The sequence below is a fragment of the Molossus molossus genome, unplaced genomic scaffold, assembly GCF_014108415.1.
Source record: "Molossus molossus isolate mMolMol1 unplaced genomic scaffold, mMolMol1.p scaffold_m16_p_9, whole genome shotgun sequence".
NCBI classification, from domain to species: Eukaryota; Metazoa; Chordata; class Mammalia; order Chiroptera; family Molossidae; genus Molossus; species Molossus molossus.
This window is the reverse complement of record NW_023425403.1, coordinates 19,557,526-19,576,848: the sequence shown is the minus strand read 5'-3', so window position 1 is coordinate 19,576,848 and position 19,323 is coordinate 19,557,526. Positions and strand designations below refer to the sequence as shown.

The following is a 19,323-nucleotide window of genomic DNA, read 5'->3' as shown; positions in this document are numbered from 1 at the left end:
TATTTTAAAAGAGAAGAAACCTTTCCTAGCAAACTTTTCTTTATGGCTGGGGCCAGAAATGTTTCCTGAACTCATGCCTATGCCAGTCACAAGCAAGGAGAATGCAATTACCAGAATTGTTTCAGACCCAGCCTTCCTTGAAGCTCCCACACGAGAGAGAGAGAGACAGAGAGACAGAGAGAGACAGAGAGACAGAGAGACAGAGAGACGGTTCTATAGAACAAGTTGCAAGGTATGATTCCCATCAGTGGACTGTTTTACACTGCTTGCAAACTAAGAATTGTTTTCACATTTTTTTTAATGGCTATATGAATACCTATATAAAATCATTGATTGTGTGTCTCGGACCACAAAGCCTAAATATCTGCTACTTGAACTTTTAAAAAAATGTTTGCTGACCCTTGTTCTGAAGCAAGGAAGAAAAGGAAAAATGATTACTGGATAAAAAATTAACTATCTGCATGAGTCATTATAGATCTTTTTAAAAAAATTTTATCCTTACCCGAGGACATTTTTGCATTTATCTTGAGATAGAGCGGGAGGGAGAGAGAGAGACACATTGAGTGGCTGCCACCCACACGACCACAACCGGGCCCAGGGACAAACTGCAGCCGAGGTACATGCCTTTAGCAGGAACCGACACTCTAACCGCTAAGCCAAACTGGCCAGGGCGAGTCATTACAGATCTTTAAATTGATTCAAAATGGAAGAAAATGTAAGGTTCCTAACTTCCTCTTATATTAAATTTTATCAATACTGCTAATGTTCTACCTTTGCTTATTCTTTTAAATTTTTTTTTTTATCCTCACCCGAGGACATTTTTCCATTTTTTACTCAGATAGAGCGGGAAGGAGAGAGAGGAAGAGAGAGAAACATCGATGTGAAAGGGACACATCGAGTGGCCGCCACCCACACGACCCAACCAGGGCCGGGGACAAACTGCAACCGAGGTACATGCCCTTAGCGGGAACCAAACCCGGGTCTCTGTGGACCGCAGGCTGATGCTCTAACCGCGGAGCCAAACCGGCCAGGGCCCTTTGCTTATTCTTTAATCATTCAGTCATGAGATACAATCAACCCTCTAAAAAGTGGTCAACCTCATTTTTTCTTCCAGATATTCTGAAGTGGTTCAAGGCACAGAAGTGCAAAGTGCGCATGCCTTCCAAAGTAAGGACAGCTTTGTTTTCAGAGGGCAGCAGTAACTTACAAGCTACAAATCAATCTCCCTCCCCCAATTTTTTAAAATGGGTAGTCTGGAAGGATTGGTATTGCTGCTCTAATTCCATTTCAAAGTGAAGAAGGAGCCAATGTAATTTTATTTCATTGTGATCCCAGAGAATTACAGGGAGCTCTAATTGTTTAACAGAGGTTCTCTTAAGTTTGAATTTATTACTCTAATCTCAACCATTCATAAGATGAATGGTAAATGATAGTAATTCACTTTATTGTTGGAGAAATATAGAAGATTAAATGACTTGTGCATGTCATTCACAACAGCAATACTGGAAGCACCAAAAAAAAAGTCCAAATAAAGACAGAATATAGCCTATGACCTGGAAGATCTCCAAGTCAACACTGTTTTTTGTATTCTTAGCTTTGACAATTTTGACTCACACTTATTGTTTACTGAGGAAAAAAAAGGCTTAATAACAATTCAAATATTCTGTATATATAAGCATCAAACTCATAAATAAACAAAAGAAATACAGTCTAATATTATACATATAATTAAGTGCCTCAATGGTCATCAAGCTAAGTTATCAAACAAATGGGACTGCCACTCTAAGGGTTCTTCTAGAATTTTCAAATTAAATGTATATATGTACTGCTGTCCATAATTTGTTTTCAACCTAAAATATGTATTTCACAGATTTATTTTATATACATAATTTACTCTTCATATTTTAAAGACACACAATTTTAATTCTTAATATCATTGGGAACTACCAACATACAGACTTACTAGAGAAATCTGGAAATGTTAAATCAGTTTTTCTGATCGAGTCATTCTTAGAGCCAGTCCTATCTATTGTCCTCTATCACAACATCCACCACAAGGATATGACAGAGGATGTCATCAGAAATGCTTACCATTTAGCACTAAAGAGGCTATTTTCACTCAAGTACAGAAACTGCCTCAAATGAGAAAAATGCTACATTTAATGTGTTATATTCCAACTGTGGTAATTAATCATTAGGAATGGCTTGAGATATATACTCAAGTGTCAGAAAGAAAACAGATGTCTGGCAGTTTCAGACACAAAACAGATTCTCCTTATTTCCTCTTGTATCTAGAAAGCAACCCGAGTCTTGTAGCTTTTTCTATCTGAGCAGTACTAATCATTTTCCTAAAGAGGTTAACTGGATAAATGATATAAATTCCAATGGCATTTGGCTTAAAATATACAGGATATAATATTATGATTCAAACATGCCAAAACCAGCAAGTAGACTGTCAGGAAATGGCTAAGGGGAATTTTTCAATATTCTGATCAGTGGGAAATAACCTAGTCTCAAAGAGCTAACCTTGAAGCTACGTTCATTTCTCTACTCAATTTAAAGCTATCATTGTCCATATCACTCATTTATTTGGTAATTAATCATGAACTGTTCTGTGACATTTCTATAATCAAGATTTACTGCTAACGCACACTGTAATTTTACTTTAATTATGAAAACATATGTATGTCTAAATCTTAACCTGATTTTAAGTAACCCGAGAATTGACACTAGTTCCTGTATTTCTTTAGCTAGAGTGACAATGTGCACTTCCCCCTCAAGTCAGGACACCTTGTAGTGAAAGTAAATAGTAAAAAAAATTTCACAGGCATTAATAAACATATAATAGAGGAACAAAAAATAGGGATCTAGAACAGGTCTATGTCCTGGTAAAGAGAGACTATAACCTAGGGAACAGGTGGGCAGGCACAGAATAGCCTTTTTAGCTTGAAGGTAAGAAACATTATCTCAATATCATACCTCTTTACAAAAATCTTAAAAAGCTATTTTTGTTGAATACTGCTAAATGATTATACCAGACACACACACACACACACACACACACACACACACACACACACCAAGGTCTATATTTCTGTAATTGGTTTTCTAAGAGAAAGTATTTATCTTCCTGAAGCAGAATTTTCTTCATGCCATCTACCTATTTAAAAATTTCCAATGGCTCTCCAAGTACTATGAGAACAAAGTCAAATCTCTCCAACTGAGACTGTCAAGATCTTGCCCCAATACACTTTTTTCAGATTTTCATTATTCCCCTTTCCTGTGCCCAGTGGACTAATCATAACTTCTGACTAACAAATTCTTTTTAGCTGAACTTGAGTGTATTATTATTTATGAACCTTCAAAATCCACGTGGAATTTTAAGAGACAATCAAGTTCTCCCCAAAGAGGTATACAGAAAAATAATAGTACATAATTTCTTTGCTTTAATAAAGGGGTACTTACCTCTCACAAGCCCTAAGTGCCTGAGAAATAACTCCCTGAGCATAGCTGGTTAGACTAGAGGGTGCCAATCCAATAGTTGTGCTGAACAAACTGAAGTCTCACTCACAGTCTCCTTTGTCTGTCCCTGAGACTTGGGAGAGAAGGTAAGCTGCAGGTGGTATATGTCTAAGTCAAATATATGTAAACAAGGGGCTGCAGAGACCATATTTAGGTCATTGAAAAGTAAAACAGAAAAATATAGTCTATTTAAAAAAGAATGAAGCAGATGAACAAAGACGAAAAGAAAAAAGAAACTTGAGCAACCTTAGAAAGAGAGACAGACACAGAGAGAGGATGACAGCCAAAGTACCCAACAATTCCCAAATTCCTCGTTCCAGTCTTTTGTGAATCTTAGCTACAATTCCTGCAGATTATTTCTGTAGGATAACCATATCATCATCTCAAAAAAGTAATAAGCATACATTTATATAAGCACAAAACAGATTCCCATTTGTATTTAATCTAAATTCACTTGCTCTGTTACTGCTAACTTATGTCTCTGAGACACTGGCCCCTTTGGTCTGTATTTTGATATGTTCAAACCTCAGATATAATTTGAACTATAAAATATACTTTCAATCTATAGCTTTAAAATCACTTTACCACCTTTGGGCTAAGAGAATCTGTTTATCAATCCACTTCTAGAATAGAATTAATAAAATCCTTATAATGAGCTAACAAGTAAGCAAAGACTCTTGACCACTTCTCAGTGTGAGAACTAAGCCTATTTAATGTCAATTACTATTGACACAATTTCTTCTTATAATATAAATGAATATGTCAAATTAATACATATGAACAATCAAAAGAAATTTCTTCATCTTCCATATATTTATCAGACGCTCACTAATGACACAAAAGCGATGCTTTAATGTATGAAAAAAAGGACCCCAGAATGACACCTTTTGTTTTTAGGTATTAATAATACCATGTGCAATTGGGGCTCAAGTTCTACTTAATAATGACAGTAGACAAGGCAGTAATAACAATGCAGAATGCCAGGATAGACTAACAATTACAGAGAAAAAACTGTGGTATGAAGGATAACATCTCTATGCTTCTCCTGTTTAGGCTTTATAGTAATCTTGCAAAGCAGGGTGTTGGTAGAGAAAATTATTAATTTTTTTTAAGATACAGAATTTTACTCCTATAAAAGTGGATTTCTCACACTAGTTGGTTATATCCCCATTTTCTTATATTCACCCTTTCCTTGCTAGTCATTTGTTTTCTTTCCTTTTGCTGAATATTGCCTGCTTGCCCTCTCTGAATCCATATCCATCCTCCACTCTGCTCTGTGTCCTGGGAAAATCATTATATGAATCACCCCGTTTGGATCTTGCGGTCTTTACCTTTGTGTTGTATTTAGTAAATGGGAAGCAATGGCAGGAGCAGATGTACCGTCTACTAAAAGCTGCAGGTGCTGCCGGGTGGACTTCTCCACATAGCTATTCCCGCTTCTCATTCTGGTGACCTCTTCCTTTCCCTGCCCCTTCAGGCCCACGGATGACAACATCTCCCCACTTGCTGCCAGTACTATCTCATCCCTTCCTGATTTCCTTAAGCCTTGCTCACACCTTTGCATATAATTTCTTTTTGAAACTTTCCTCAAATTATCCTCTTTGAGTGTGCTGTTTATTGCCAAGACCTTAACTGATTTATTTCTCTGCCTCAATATCTTTGGAACGCCTCCTTACAAAGCTACCAAAGCCCTTCCATGAAAATTGCCAAATTAAATGTCACTGTCTACCTTGCTTCCTCTCTGTAGCACTGATCCCGTTCTTTCTTCACACTCCTATTTCATTCAACAGATACTGTGATAGAGCTTCCGTTTCCTCTTCCCAATACTGTTCTATGAATATGGGGAGTCTGCAAAGTTCTTTCCTTTGCTCTCAATTTACCTCTCCATATTTTCTCTATCAGAAGAACAACTCAGTCCCACAATGTATGATCACTAGTTGATGGCTGCCCAATGGGTATTTCTAATCCTAAACTCTCATTTATATTGTAGTACTATATTTCCAACCACTAGTTTTTATCTAAATGTCCCTCCATCACAGCGATTTTCAACTGGTGAGCCACAAGAGTTTTAAAACATGCACTACCTGACTATTTAGTTAGGGGCACTGACCTCTTTTCCCTTAGACTGTCAACTAAAAAAATGACAACAACCAACAGAATAATAGCCGTCTGGTGTGAATGAATCAAAATCATACTTGTTTTGTCAGATCAGGAAAAACATATTTTTTGGTGTGCCACAGAATTTTAGTAATTAGTTTGTGTGTGCCATGGGATGAAACAGGCTGAAAATTGCTTATCTGTCATATTAACTCCAAATACAAAATCATTATCATGGCATAGGAAACCGGTATTTCTCTCTAGCCTTCTTACTTCCATTATTTGTACGATCATGTTCTAAGTCCATTCAAACACCCAGTTCATTTCCAAGCAAATAATTTTTCCTTCACAAGTGGCTTTATCTCTTCCTTCTTCTTTACTAAGGAGAAGCTAAATTGGTTTAGGGTTAGCTTCAAGTCTGGAAACTGCATTAACTTCCAAACTGGTATTTTCCTCTGTATGCAGCACACAGTCTTGATCATTTTATACTTCAGTATTTGTTGCATTAATGGATTAAAAAATTATAAAGGAATGAGATGTATAAGTTTTACATAAAATGTCAGATAATTAAGGGACTATATAGTATATAAGTTTGAAAAACAAATATGGAAAAAATACAATGCTCATATTTACTAGTAATCAAAATATTGCTCGTGTGTCAGGTACTATACTACATACTTATATCCATAAGCTCATTTAATTACAAAAAAAAACCTTGCAGGAGAGGTATTATTACCCAGATTATCACCAGTGAGTCAACTAAGGTTTAGGAAATTAAATCCAAGTTCACAAAACTAGAAAGTGGAGGATTCTAAGCGCAAAAGTAGGCCTATGTTACATTATACAGTATGTTTACTTAAACACCCACAAAGTACCGAACTTTGTTTCTATCACAAAGCTTTGAGCAAAAGAATGCTCTGGCTTATATAACTGTTACTAAGTTCCATCTGAGTAAAACAAATTTACTGGCAGTAAATCTCCCTGCCCAGTTCTCTGCCCCCGCTGACTGCACAGCCTTAGCTTGGGAACGGGACTCCTCACGAAGAGAAAGCAGCAGAGGTGGAAGCTGTGGAGAGGGCAGACTCCTCATTCAAGGCTGGTGCTGTTTGCTCTGAAGGTGTCTTTAGAATCAAATAGGAAGCCATGAGTTGTCTGAAAATCAAACTGAAACCCCTAGTTCCCCAGAAAGAACACTAAGGTAGCAAACACTGGGGCCCACAGTAGCTAAGTTGGGTTTCTACTAATGCATTAGTCACCAGATAAACCAAGCCTAAGGGACAGCAGCCGGTCTTGCAACCAGGGACTGAGTGAATGGAAGGATGGCAATTGGTATCTATTGGTTCATAACCCCAATTAAATATGACTCCCCCCCCTCCCCCCCACCTTTTATGTACCGAATAGCAGGTATTCTCAATTTGGTTGAACTGTAGTGGAAAGACTAGGGAGAATATACTAGTTTAAAAGTCATTCTACATCACTGCCAGGGTGTTTAGAATAATACATGCCCTACTGCTGAATTTTGACATAACTGATGAGAATGTATTGTGAACATGAAGGACAGACAAAGATTGAGAGCCACAGACCTAGAGTAATGCTGACTAGGATAGGTTATAAAATAATGTTATTTTTCACTGAACCGTCAAATAAAATGACTCATGGGAGACAACAAATAGATATTTTCTGAAAATGAAGAGTATTATTCATGGTTTTTCAAGAACATTATACATGACATAAGATATTTAAAAAATAAGTCAGTGATAAACATATGATGCTCTTAAGTGTAGCAGAAAGCCCATTTAGCTTAGTATTTTCTGCTTGAAAAGCAACAAGACATTATTTATATAACAGTGCAGTGTGATACCCGCAAAACAGATATAAATCTGTAGAACTCCATTCCCTTTCATTCCAGCTCATCTTGATTTTTATATTAAAAATGACAATTGTCTTTTTAATGCAAGGATATCCAAATTTTTGGATCATGAACCTCATGAATAAAAAATGTACACGTGCTCATCTGTAAATTACAACCAAGCAGTGCTATACTAATACATAATAAATATGTATAAAACCTGTATAAAAAGAGAAGTGAGAAAGAATGGAAAAGGGATAAAACAATTACATATTTAAAAATATTTAAATTACAAATTGAGCCTAAATTATCTTTAGGCTCAATTTAAAAAACTGGAAAATCTTATAAAAAATTGTGATGTAGACTTGAGGGTCTGATTCTACATTTTCATTTTCAACAGTTGGTCCCAATGCTAAAAAGGCTCTACACAAATATACAGAACCACCGAAAAAAGTGTATGCCTTTAAAATTCACATTGCTTATTTTTCATGTAATTTAATAATTATGCTAAAGTTTTAATTGAAATTCTGCTAGGAAAATTGCATCTTTCTTGATGTCCTTACAAATTCATTAAGAGATGTTGCATTAAAATGTTATTAATAGATTAAAAATATTTAAACAGAAATAAGGGAGACTTTTAAAGCAGTTTAGAAATTTCTGTTTTCAGGTTTTTAAATTATGTAGATACAACAGCTGGGTGATATATTTACATCATTTTGGGGGGAACAAAATAAACAGTGGACATTTTCTCAAAAATTATTTTTAAAATATCTTCACTTTTAGAAGTTTCTTTTAAAACTCAGTTATTTTGTTATTCACTTTAAAATATGTAGCTTACCTTTAGGGACCTGATTATGGTTCTTTTTCTAAAAAAGTACCTACATACAAGTAATAGCAACAAACAACTACTATCAGCAAAATAATAACTCTCTTATTTTCATTTAAATAAAACCCACAACATTGCCTGGCCGATTTGGCTCAGCGATTGGAGCATCGGCCTGTGGACCAGAGAGTTCTGGGTTCGGTTCCCGCTAGGGGCATGTACCAAAACAAAAAGCACACCATTAAATATGACAATTCCTGAAAATAATAATTCATGAAATAGCCAGACAACCTCTTTATGCTATAAGATTGCCATGGTTATTCCTGTGATTATCAACAACAGTATTTATAAAGGTTCTACTGTTTAAGATAATGTCCATGAACCTACTGATTTGGATGCATGTCAAGTGCAATATGTCACAGCTTGCTGAAGGTAAACAGATGAGTGCATTTTTCACTGTCAATTCCTCCTCTCAAATTCCCATTCTGTCTTAGGAAACACCTTGGGCTCAGACATGACTCAGATAGGCCGACACATGGACCTAATGAAGTTGCCAGCAACAATCTGTGCGTTAACTATTAATACATCTTAATTTCTTTATTCTTAAAGATTGGTATTTTATTATTATTATTATTTTTGGTTAATCCTCACCCAAGGATATTTTTCCATTGATTTTTTTTTTAGAGAGAGTGAAAAGCAGGGGGGTGGGGAGAGAGAGAGCAAGTGCGAGTGAAACATCAATGTGAGAGACACATCGATTGGTTGCCTCCTGCACAATCCTGACCAGAGCTGGGGATTGAACCTGCAACCCAGGCACGTGCCCTTGACTGGGAATCAAACCTGAGACCCTTCGTTCCTTGGGCTGATGCTCTTAACTGCTGAGCCAAAATGGCCAGGTCAAAGATTAGTATTTTAACAAATTAAAATTCTCTAGTGTTGAGGTTATTTGAAAAAATTATCATCATTACAAATTTGAAGGAATTATAGATGCTCTTTAAAATAAGTGATATTTTGACTATCACTCACCTAAATTATTTTCTGATAAACTATCACTGATGTTGACTATAAAATATATTAATTCCAGTATTAACATAAAACAATGTTAAGTTGAAATGTATTTCAAATGATAAGATTATATGTTATTGCTTTATAGGAGAATAATAGTAAATTACAATAAAACACAAATAATTATTTTTACAAAGAACAAGATTTACACCTGCTTTAAAGGAAAATCAATGAATTCAAATACGTGCTAACAGTCCTTTATAAAATTACTTTCTCTCTAATTTTCCTGAAGAAATTAACACTCTTAAGAGCAGCTAGCTACTCAATGCCAAGCCTGGCACTTTACTTCAGGTGTGTGCCTTACCTTTGCTCCGTGCTTATGCAGAACTTCCATGACATCATTGTGAGCTCTTTCTGCTGCAACATGCAGTGGGGTCATGAAACTATTGACAGGAGAAAAGGAAAAGGGAGATGACTAACTTTTATTGCATTTCCCCTTTAAGAACTGAACAACTCCTGCAATTACACTTACTCTTTATTTTTTTCATTAACATTTGCTCCTTTTCTAAGTAACAATTCTGTCACTTGTTTTCGTTTGGGATGCAGGGAGGCCACAGCACAGTGCTATAAAGTAAATAAAAGTAAGTCAATAAAATAAACTTCTATTTAAAAGTGGATTTCTGAATTAAAAAGCATGTGCTGACTATTTAGAAGATTGTTCTCTCAAAATATACACATATATTTTACATTATGAAGAGGATCAAGATGCCTCCTAAATACACTGGAAGAACAAACCATAAGCCTGACAACAAAATGCAATTATGTTCTTGGTTAAGCATTAAGAAAGACATTTTTCTTTTCCTTTAGCTAATAGATGGATATCCAGTCTATATTTACTTACAGGTATCAGAATACTGCCTTTCCAAAGCTACAAAAACCTATACTTAAATTTCTCAATTCTTCATTAGGCTGTCAGTCACATAAATTAATATTTTTCAAACTCTTCTAGAGAGGTACTCCTAGAACTACAGAAGAATAAGATTTTATGCCCAGGGACAGGCAAGAAGGTAAGAGACCTCAAAGAGCTTAGAGGGAGCAGTTGTATGAGAAATTTTATGTTTTATCCTATATTAATATAACTTTTATATTCAATCTCATTTTATATTAAAACTTGAATTAAAATTTAAAAAGTAAAAAACTATTTTCTAATGAATAAAATGAACACTCCAAAAAGCAGGTCAGGTTGATTCTGTGACTGAGTGTCTCCTGGCACAATGCTGTGTGGCATGACCGTCCCTGGGCACCAGTTTGAGAGCCATGTATTTAGGAGCACATACCACTGGCCCATTTCAGTTTGCTAACTCAGTGTTTCCACATGTAGTGTTGACAGCCTGACTGTTTTTGTGCCAGATATATGAGAGAATGTTAACTGAATTATATTTAGAAGTTTGTGATAGAGGCATCACAAATATTTTTTCTTTTCTTTTTTTTTATCCTCACTCGAGGACATTTTTCCATTCCTTGTTCAGGTAGAGTGGGAGGGAGAGAGAGGAAGAGAGAGAGAAACATCGACGTGTAAGGGACACATCAAGTGGTTGCCACACGCACAACCAACCAGGGCTGGGGACAAACTGCAACTGAGGTACATGCCCTTAGCAGGAACCGAACCCGGATCTCTCTGGACCACAGGCCGACGCTCCAACCACTGAGCCAAACCAGCCAGGGCGAGGCATCACAGATATTTAAATTCTGAACTCAGGAGTAATCTAACCAGGCTTATACCTAAAACTTACTGTGGTCAATGACAATGAAAATAAACTAGTTTTTATAAAAGTACATTAGGAAGAAAAACATGAATAGTTTTAAAGACAATTGGTACGGTCTGGAACAAAATATTCACAGTCTGATTTTCTATAATGAATGTAATAATCCTTTTAATACTCTTGTTCAAAAGAATAATGCAAATATCTTTGAAAATACTTTACTTTTCTATAGAAAATAAATGAATATGATTGCTCAAAAGGATAACTGAAGTATTTTTGAAAATACAACAATCTTCTATAGAAAACGAATATCATATTTATCTAGCAACCACCAGAGAAAGTAGATTCTATAGAGAAAATCACATCCTGTATTTATGAAAGTATTGGCCACAAAGGTGTACTTGTTATAATATGGTTGTGTAAAGACAAACATAAAACAATTCCCAAATTAGTGTTGATCAAAAGTCTATTTTATTTTCTCGCCATGAAAACAATAGCCTCCAGAACCAAATTTAAAATTCAATACAACCATTAAAATGCAAATCCCTGTTACTTCAGATACCACAGTTACTTTGAGATTTCAGAAACAAAAACCGTATTTCGTGCTCACACCCCTATTATCAACCCATGGAATGGATTAACAATAAAATCTTACCAGTGCAGTTTCATGAGACTGTGGTTGTTTGAAATTAATGATTTCCAAGGCAAGTGTTTTTTTAACTTTGGCTAGGTCTGCTTCTCTGGCTGCTTGTAGTAAAGAATGACCTTTAAATTCATCTGTTAATAAAACAATGGTTGACAGAACAAAAATTTTAAATCTATAAAAATCATTAGCATCATTATACATTAGAAAATTCTTAATTTTACACATCCAACTATTTTAGCAACAGCAGCAGCATGACAATATGATGATAAAGGTGTGAAGTATGAGGGTTAATGAAAAATTATGAATTATGTATGCTCTGAAATAAGACTGTTTTATACTCTTAGAGTTCAAAAAGATACACATACAAATATACTCACTCCAGGAAAGTTTTAAAACAAGCCACCTCACTATCCACCTAATGGAAACCAGTTAAATAATTTGTGAATACTTATACACTGAAATACTTTATAGCTCTTAAATACAAAGATAGGCGTATATTTACTGACATGAAAGTATGCGTTATCAAATAAAAATTTAAGTAACAAAAGAGGAAGGATAAGTTGACCTAATTATTTTATACTCTTACTACTGTTGCTACCCAAACTAAAAGAAGTAATGATATAAAATAGACAGTTAAAAAATTATTCACCAAAATATTAATAGTGACTATGTCTTGACACAGAAAAGGAAGAAATGAATTATGGGGGAAGTGCCAGAATTTGAAATTTTTCAAAGAACAATTAATATTTGTTATTATTTGCATGAGCAAGTAAGAGATTTTTAAAAAGGGATTTCTAAATTAACTGCACAAATAAGATCCAAATATTCTTATTTATTAAAAACATAGAGTCTTCTTTTCTATTTTATAAGTTTGGTTTGTATTTTGATATGACAACTTATTAACAAAAAGCTGAAAATTGTTCTCTGAACACACACAGATGGCCAACAGACATAAAAAGATGCTCAACATCATTAATCATCTGGGAAATGCAAATCAAAACCTCACACTGTCAGAACAGCTATTATCAAATAGTTAACAAATCACAAGTATTGGCAACAGTGTGGAGAAAAGGGGACCCTTGTGCATTGTTGGTGGGATTGTAACATGGTGCAGCCACTATTGAAAACAGAATGGAGGTTTCCCAAAAAAGTGTGGAACTGCCATACAACCCAGCAATTCCTCTTACCTGAGTATTTATCGAAAGAAATAAAAACACTAATTTGAAAAAAATGTATGCACCCTATGTTCACTATAGCATTATTTACAAAAGCCAAGATACTGACGTAACCTAGGAGACTAACAACAGATCATTGGGTAAAGAAGATGTGGTATACACACACACACACACACACACACACACACACACACTGGAACATTACTCAGCCATTAAAAAAGAATGAAATGTTGGCATTTATGACAAAATGAAGGAAGCTGGAACATATGATGCAAAGTGAAATAAGTCAGAGAGACAAATATTATATGATTTTGAAAATACTCAACAATATTGTCATGACTTTGTATGGTGATAGATGGTTACTAGACTTATTATGGTGATCCTATCATGAGGTATGTAAATGTTATACACCTGAAACTAATATAATACTGTATGTCAACTATACTTCAATTAAAAAAATAACATAGCCCTGGCTGGTTTGGCTCAGTGGTTAGAGTGTTGGCCCTGGGACCAGAGAGACCTGGGTTTGGTTCCTGCTAAGGGCACCTACCTTGGTTGCAGTTTGTCCCTGGCCCCGGTTGGGGTCATGTAGGTGGCAACCAGTCGATGTCTCTCTCACATCAATGTTTCTTTCTCTCTCTCTTCCTCCCTCCTGCTCTATCTGAAGATAAATGGAAAAATATCTTAGGGTGAGGATTAAAATAATAATAATAATAAGGCATTGTGCAGGTGCTAAAACAGAATATAAAAAACCAAAGGTCTTTCTAAGAATTTAAACTTCTCTGGGAAGACAGACCTACACATAGAAAGTGAACTATATAATGCAAGGCAACATATGGCAAGAGTCACCTGAGTGGGAGAGAGAATAAATGCACTTCTACAGGGATTTATTGCTAAGGCATCTGCTCAGTTACAATCTGGTTTGCGCTGGCCTGTAATCTAGTAGATGTCATTTTTCCAGTACCAAAATAAGTTTAAATTGCCACTTCAACAAGATCAAAATGGAAAAGATCTCTTCCTGTTTTAACATAAACTAGTCTAAAATCTGTTTAAACTTAAAAGATGTTAGTATTATTTTGACTATGTCCCCCCCTTTTTAAGTTATCATTTAAAGATTTTTCTCAGCCGTTTAAATCCAATTTCCTGATTCTTACCATCCCAGATGTAAGAGAGAATAACAACCGTAGGACCAGTTAAAAATTAGGTAGGTAATGCTTAGTTCAATTTAAAACTGAAATGTCCACATATAGAATTAAATATATCTCAATATTTGAAATGACAAGTAAATGTAATGTGATTCAGGGAAAGAAAAAAGACTTTGGATAAAAATTAAGGAAATGTGAGTAATAAAGGCCATAGCCTTTATTTAATAATGTATCTATATTGGTTTGTTAATTGTGACAAATGTACCACATTAATGTAAGTTGTTAATAATAGCAGAAACTGGGTATGGGGTATATGAGAACTCTGTACTATATCTGGAACTTTTCTGTAAATCTAAAACTATTCTAAAACAAAAAGTATATTTAAAATGTGTGTGTGTGTGTATATATATATATATAGAGAGAGAGATAATATGTATTAGTATTTCAGATTACTTCCACCAAATCATAAAAAGTATGTCAATGTGGCAAGTGACTGCACTTGGGCTATAACACACATAAAAGAAATAAACATGATTGTACAATAATAGATTATATTATTACCAACAGCACAGGAATATAAGCTCAATGAGCTGAGAAATTTTTTTTTCTGGTTTTATGTTGCTGTTATTTCCAGTGCATGGCACATAGTAGGTATTCAATAAATGGTTATTGATTGACTTATCCTTTAAAAAAAGAGGGAGAGAGCCTCAACTTGTGAATTAGAATTAGACTTGAATAAACAAAAAAAAATATATAGGATATGAATATCAGATTCCTCTGGAATCATGAAGACAAGTATATGATCAGAAATGAGGATTATCAACTTCTGTATGTGTATGAATGGAAGGACATCATCTATGTTAGACAAAACACCAGCCCTAGTAACTAAACAAAAGTGAAGTATTCTAATTTGCAACAAACAATATTGATTTCAGGGTACAAACACATACAGGTCAATCTCTCCCGGAGCTCAGGAGTTGGAGCCATATCCACAGCACTTTTCCCATGGCAATTGACCAACGTCGGGTCAGCACCGTGGCTAAGCAACAACGAGCAGACTTCTACGCGGTTCTTGGAAGCAGCCTCATGGAGTGGAGTAAACTGCCAGAGATCCATAGCGTTAACACAGGCTCCGTGCTAATGTGAGGAGAAAGGTTTAGGTCAGTAATCATTCTGCTGGATCGGATAAACTCAGAGCACATTTATTTCACTGTAAATTTCAGTTATAACTCTTTGAAATGTCAACTAGTGTTTTAATTATTTTAATTTCAGCTTTTAAAAAGTTTAAAATAAGCTGAATGTTTAAACATTTTTAAAGCAATGATAATACTTTAAAAACCTGTTGTAGTCTCCTAAAAATCTTATTCACTAAAAAATACATGAAAACTCATCACAAGTTTAAAAAAAAGCAAATGAAATTCAATATTTTTTATTTCTTTTACCTTTAGTAGCAGTTCTGTGACTTCATAATGTCCATATGAACATGCATTATGAAGAGGCACAAGTCCACTAAATGAAAAATGGCAAATTAAAATACTGAAATTTCAAACAACTTAGTCATTTATCCAAGAAGTGCTAAGAAACAAAAATCAAATAAATCCAAATACAAAAATATTTTAAAGTCTTTAATAAGATCTTTCAAAACACAATGTTAACCTTCCATATTTACCTTGTATTTTGTGTATATAATCTTTAAATATAATGATAAAAACACCAATTAGAGAAGCATTTAGGCAAAACAAAGAACATCTGCTAATTGACAATTGCATGCTTTATGTATCAACTATCTACAGTAAATAAATGTTAATTGATAGAGAATTGAAATATTCCTACTCATCTGTTTCACTTTCAAAGTAATTTCCAATTAAGAATTAAATATCCAAACTACTGTAACTTGCATTTCAAAGTATCTTCCTATGAGTCAAAGACCCCCTTATTTGTGCTGTACTTCTCTTGATGACTCACCTACTGTACACCCATCTGTTTTCAGACATGCATAAGGAAACAGAGATGTACAAGAGCATCAGGCATTTGTACCCCTATACTACTGGGACACCATTCACACAGGGCATAAAACCTGGCGCAGGAAAGAGAAACAGAGCACGGAAAAGAGCAGATTTGAAATGGATGGATTCCCCCTCTGATAATTGTTTTAAGTACTGAGTTCTTTCTTCCTTTCTATGTTTCCTGACATGAAAAGGGGCAAAGCGAAAAAAAAACAAAACCCTTCTTCCAGAGCTTCTCTTTTTTATGCTGCCAATCACAAGAGGGTAATACGAATCTATTTACCTGGGTAGTAAGGTCAAATTATCTTTTAGATCTTAAGGTCGGATAATGAGAAATGTTAGTCCATCACATAGGACAGCAGACTTGATTCATATGTCCCTGGAGACTAGATAGGAAACCGGTACAAAGTTTTCCAAAATACACCTACTCACAAAGTAAATGACACAACTGCTCTTAGTCCCCCACAACCCGCCACCCTCTGCCACATCAACCTTCATGAGGATCCTTTAGGTTTTCCCAGTTCAGATTTCCAAGATTTCATCAGGAAAAAAACAATTAGAATATTGTGTACTTATGATTTTGGTTTATTAGTAAGAGATGATCCTTTCATACCAGATGAATATAATAGCTATATTAATAGATTATCATAATTTTAAATTTATCTGTCTTTCTGAAATGCAACTTGTGTTGAAAAATAATGATTGCAATTGTGAGAAACAAACTTTAAATTCTTCAAATAACAGAACTGCAATAAAATTAACTTAATTTAGGAAATTACTATGAGAAGCATCCTTAATAAGTAGTATATGAAAATAAAATCAAAGTTGCAAACATTCTTAAAATGCTACACAAGCTGTAAAGAAATAGTCTATATGACTTTCTTTGCCTAGTGCTCAACAACTTCAGTATTTTAGATGTTGAAAACAAAGCATAAAAATCCGAGCAAAACCATTAAAGGAAATAAACTGATACACCTACCCTTTGTCTTTTGCATGAACATCAGCACCATGCTGAAGCAGCAGCTGAACTATCCGGACTCTGTTGTAGCCTGCGGCTAGATGTAAGGGAGTAGACTAGAAATCAGAAAGAAAAACACTTCTTCAGGTAAATAATTCTTACTTTGCCATTTAATCTGTATTTGCTTAGATTTAAACACAATGAATGTTAACATACACAAAAAACACTGAGTTGAAGTGCCAATTCATATTTCCTAAGTGGATGAGAGACAGTTCACTCACTTCAGGAGTAAATTCAAACAAGTGCCATGCACTTGTTTCTCCCATTTTTTTTTTTTAAATAAATTAACTAATGTATTTTTGTTACAGATGTTTCTCCTTTTTCCCTCACTGATACCCCCTTCCCCTCCCTCCCCGACTTATCCCCAGCTTTGTTGTCCATGTCCACTGTTCATGCATGCATATAAGTTCTGTGGTTTATCTCTCCCCCACCACCCCCTCTTCTGGGGATTGTCAGTCTGTACCCCACTTCCACATCTCTGGGACTACCCCATTCCTCAGACTGTTATGTTCATTATATTCCACAAATAAGTGAGATCATATGATATTTGTCTTTCTCTGCTTGGCTTGTTTCACTTAGGATAATACGCTCCAGGTCTCTCCATGTCATCTCAAAGGATAAGAGATCTTTCTTTCTTACCGCTGCATAGTACTCCACTGTGTATATGTACCATAGCTTTGTTATCCATTCGTCTACTGATGGACACTTGGGCTATCTCCAGATCTTAGCTATTGTAAATAGTGCTGTTATGAACATGGGGGTACATATATTCTTTCTGATTGGTGTTTCAGGCTTCTTAGGGTATAGGCCTCAAAGTGGGATCACTGGGTCAAATGGAAGTTCAATTTTTAATTTTTTGAGGTAACACCATATTGTTTTCCATAGTGGTTGCACCAGTCTGCATTCCCACCAGCAGTGTACTAGAGTCCCCTTTTCTCCACACCCTCGCCAATACTTGTTGTTTGATGATTTGTTGATGGCAGCCATTCTAACAGGTGTGAGGTGATACTTCATTGTTGTTTTAATTTGCATCTCTCTGATGATTAGTGATGTTGAGCATTTCTTCATATGTCCCTTAGCCATTTGTATGTCCTGTTTGGAGAGGTGTCCATTTAGTTCCTCTGACCATTTTTTAATTGGGTTCTTTGTCTTCCTTTTGTTGAGCTGTATGAGCACTCTATATATATTGGAAATTAACCCCTTATCTGATGCATCATTGGCAATGATGCTCTCCTATAGAGCGGGTTGCCTTTCCGTTTTGGTGGTTGTTTTTTTGCTGCGCAGAAGCTTTTGACTTTGATGTAATTAGTAGAAGAAATAGGAAAAAATATATAACCACACTAAACAAAAATGGCAATAAATAAGTACATATCAATTATTACCTTAAATGTGAATGGTTTGAATGCTCCAATAAAAAGACACAGAGCAGCTGACTGGATAAGAAAGCATGACTCACATATATGTTGTTTACAAGAGAACCACCTCAAAACAAAAGACTCACATAGGTAGAAAGTGAAGGGATGGAAAAAAATCTTCCAAGCAAATGGAAAGGAAAAAAAGCTGGGGTAGCAATACTCATGTCTGATAAAGTAGATTTCAAAATGAAGACCATAACTAGAGACAAAGAAGGCCATGACATAATATTGAAAGGATCTATCCAACAGGAAGATATAACCTTGGTAAACATATATGCACCCAATATAGGAGCACCAACATATATTAAAAGTCTTCTGGCCCTGGCCGATTTGGCTCAGCAATCAGAGCATCGGACTGTGGTCCAGGGAGACCCAGATTCGGTTCCTGCCAAGGGCATGTACCTCGGTTGCAGTTTGTCCCCAGTCCTGGTTGGGTTGTGCGGGTGGCAACCACTCGATGTGTTCCTTTCACGTCGATGTTTCTTTCTCTCTCTCTCTCTCTTTCTCTCTCCCTCCCCTCCTCCCTCCCTCCCTCCCACTCTATCTGAACAAAATATGAAAAAATGTCCTTGGGTGAGGATATAAAAAAAAAAATCTTCTGGAGGACTTCAAAGGAGAAATCAACAATAATACAATCATAGCAGGGGATTTCAACACCCCACTGACATCACAGGATAGATCATCTAGACAAAAATTAACAAGGAAACACAGACTCTAAATGAAGCACTAGATCAAATGGATTTCATAGGTATCTACAGAGAATTACACCCAAAACTGCAGAATTCACATTCTTCTCAAGTGCACATGGGACATTCTCAAAGATAGACTACACGATAGGACACACAGTAAATCTCTACAA

The 19,323-nt window shown here is 35.4% G+C and overlaps 1 protein-coding gene across 4 annotated transcripts in view; it reads right to left on the bottom strand.

Annotated features, from left to right (window-relative positions):
• TNKS (tankyrase) overlaps nucleotides 1–19,323 on the bottom strand; it is a 177,922-nt gene that overhangs the window by 47,441 nt on the left and 111,158 nt on the right. For all 4 annotated transcript variants that reach the window (XM_036249519.1, XM_036249522.1, XM_036249521.1 and 1 more), the window contains exons 6-11: nucleotides 17,011–17,105; nucleotides 15,468–15,534; nucleotides 14,976–15,162; nucleotides 11,715–11,836; nucleotides 9,829–9,920; nucleotides 9,661–9,739 (exon numbers count right to left, since the gene is read on the bottom strand). In XM_036249519.1, coding sequence (XP_036105412.1) covers nucleotides 9,661–9,739; nucleotides 9,829–9,920; nucleotides 11,715–11,836; nucleotides 14,976–15,162; nucleotides 15,468–15,534; nucleotides 17,011–17,105 — 642 coding nt within the window. The remainder of the gene's footprint in view (nucleotides 1–9,660; nucleotides 9,740–9,828; nucleotides 9,921–11,714; nucleotides 11,837–14,975; nucleotides 15,163–15,467; nucleotides 15,535–17,010; nucleotides 17,106–19,323) is intronic.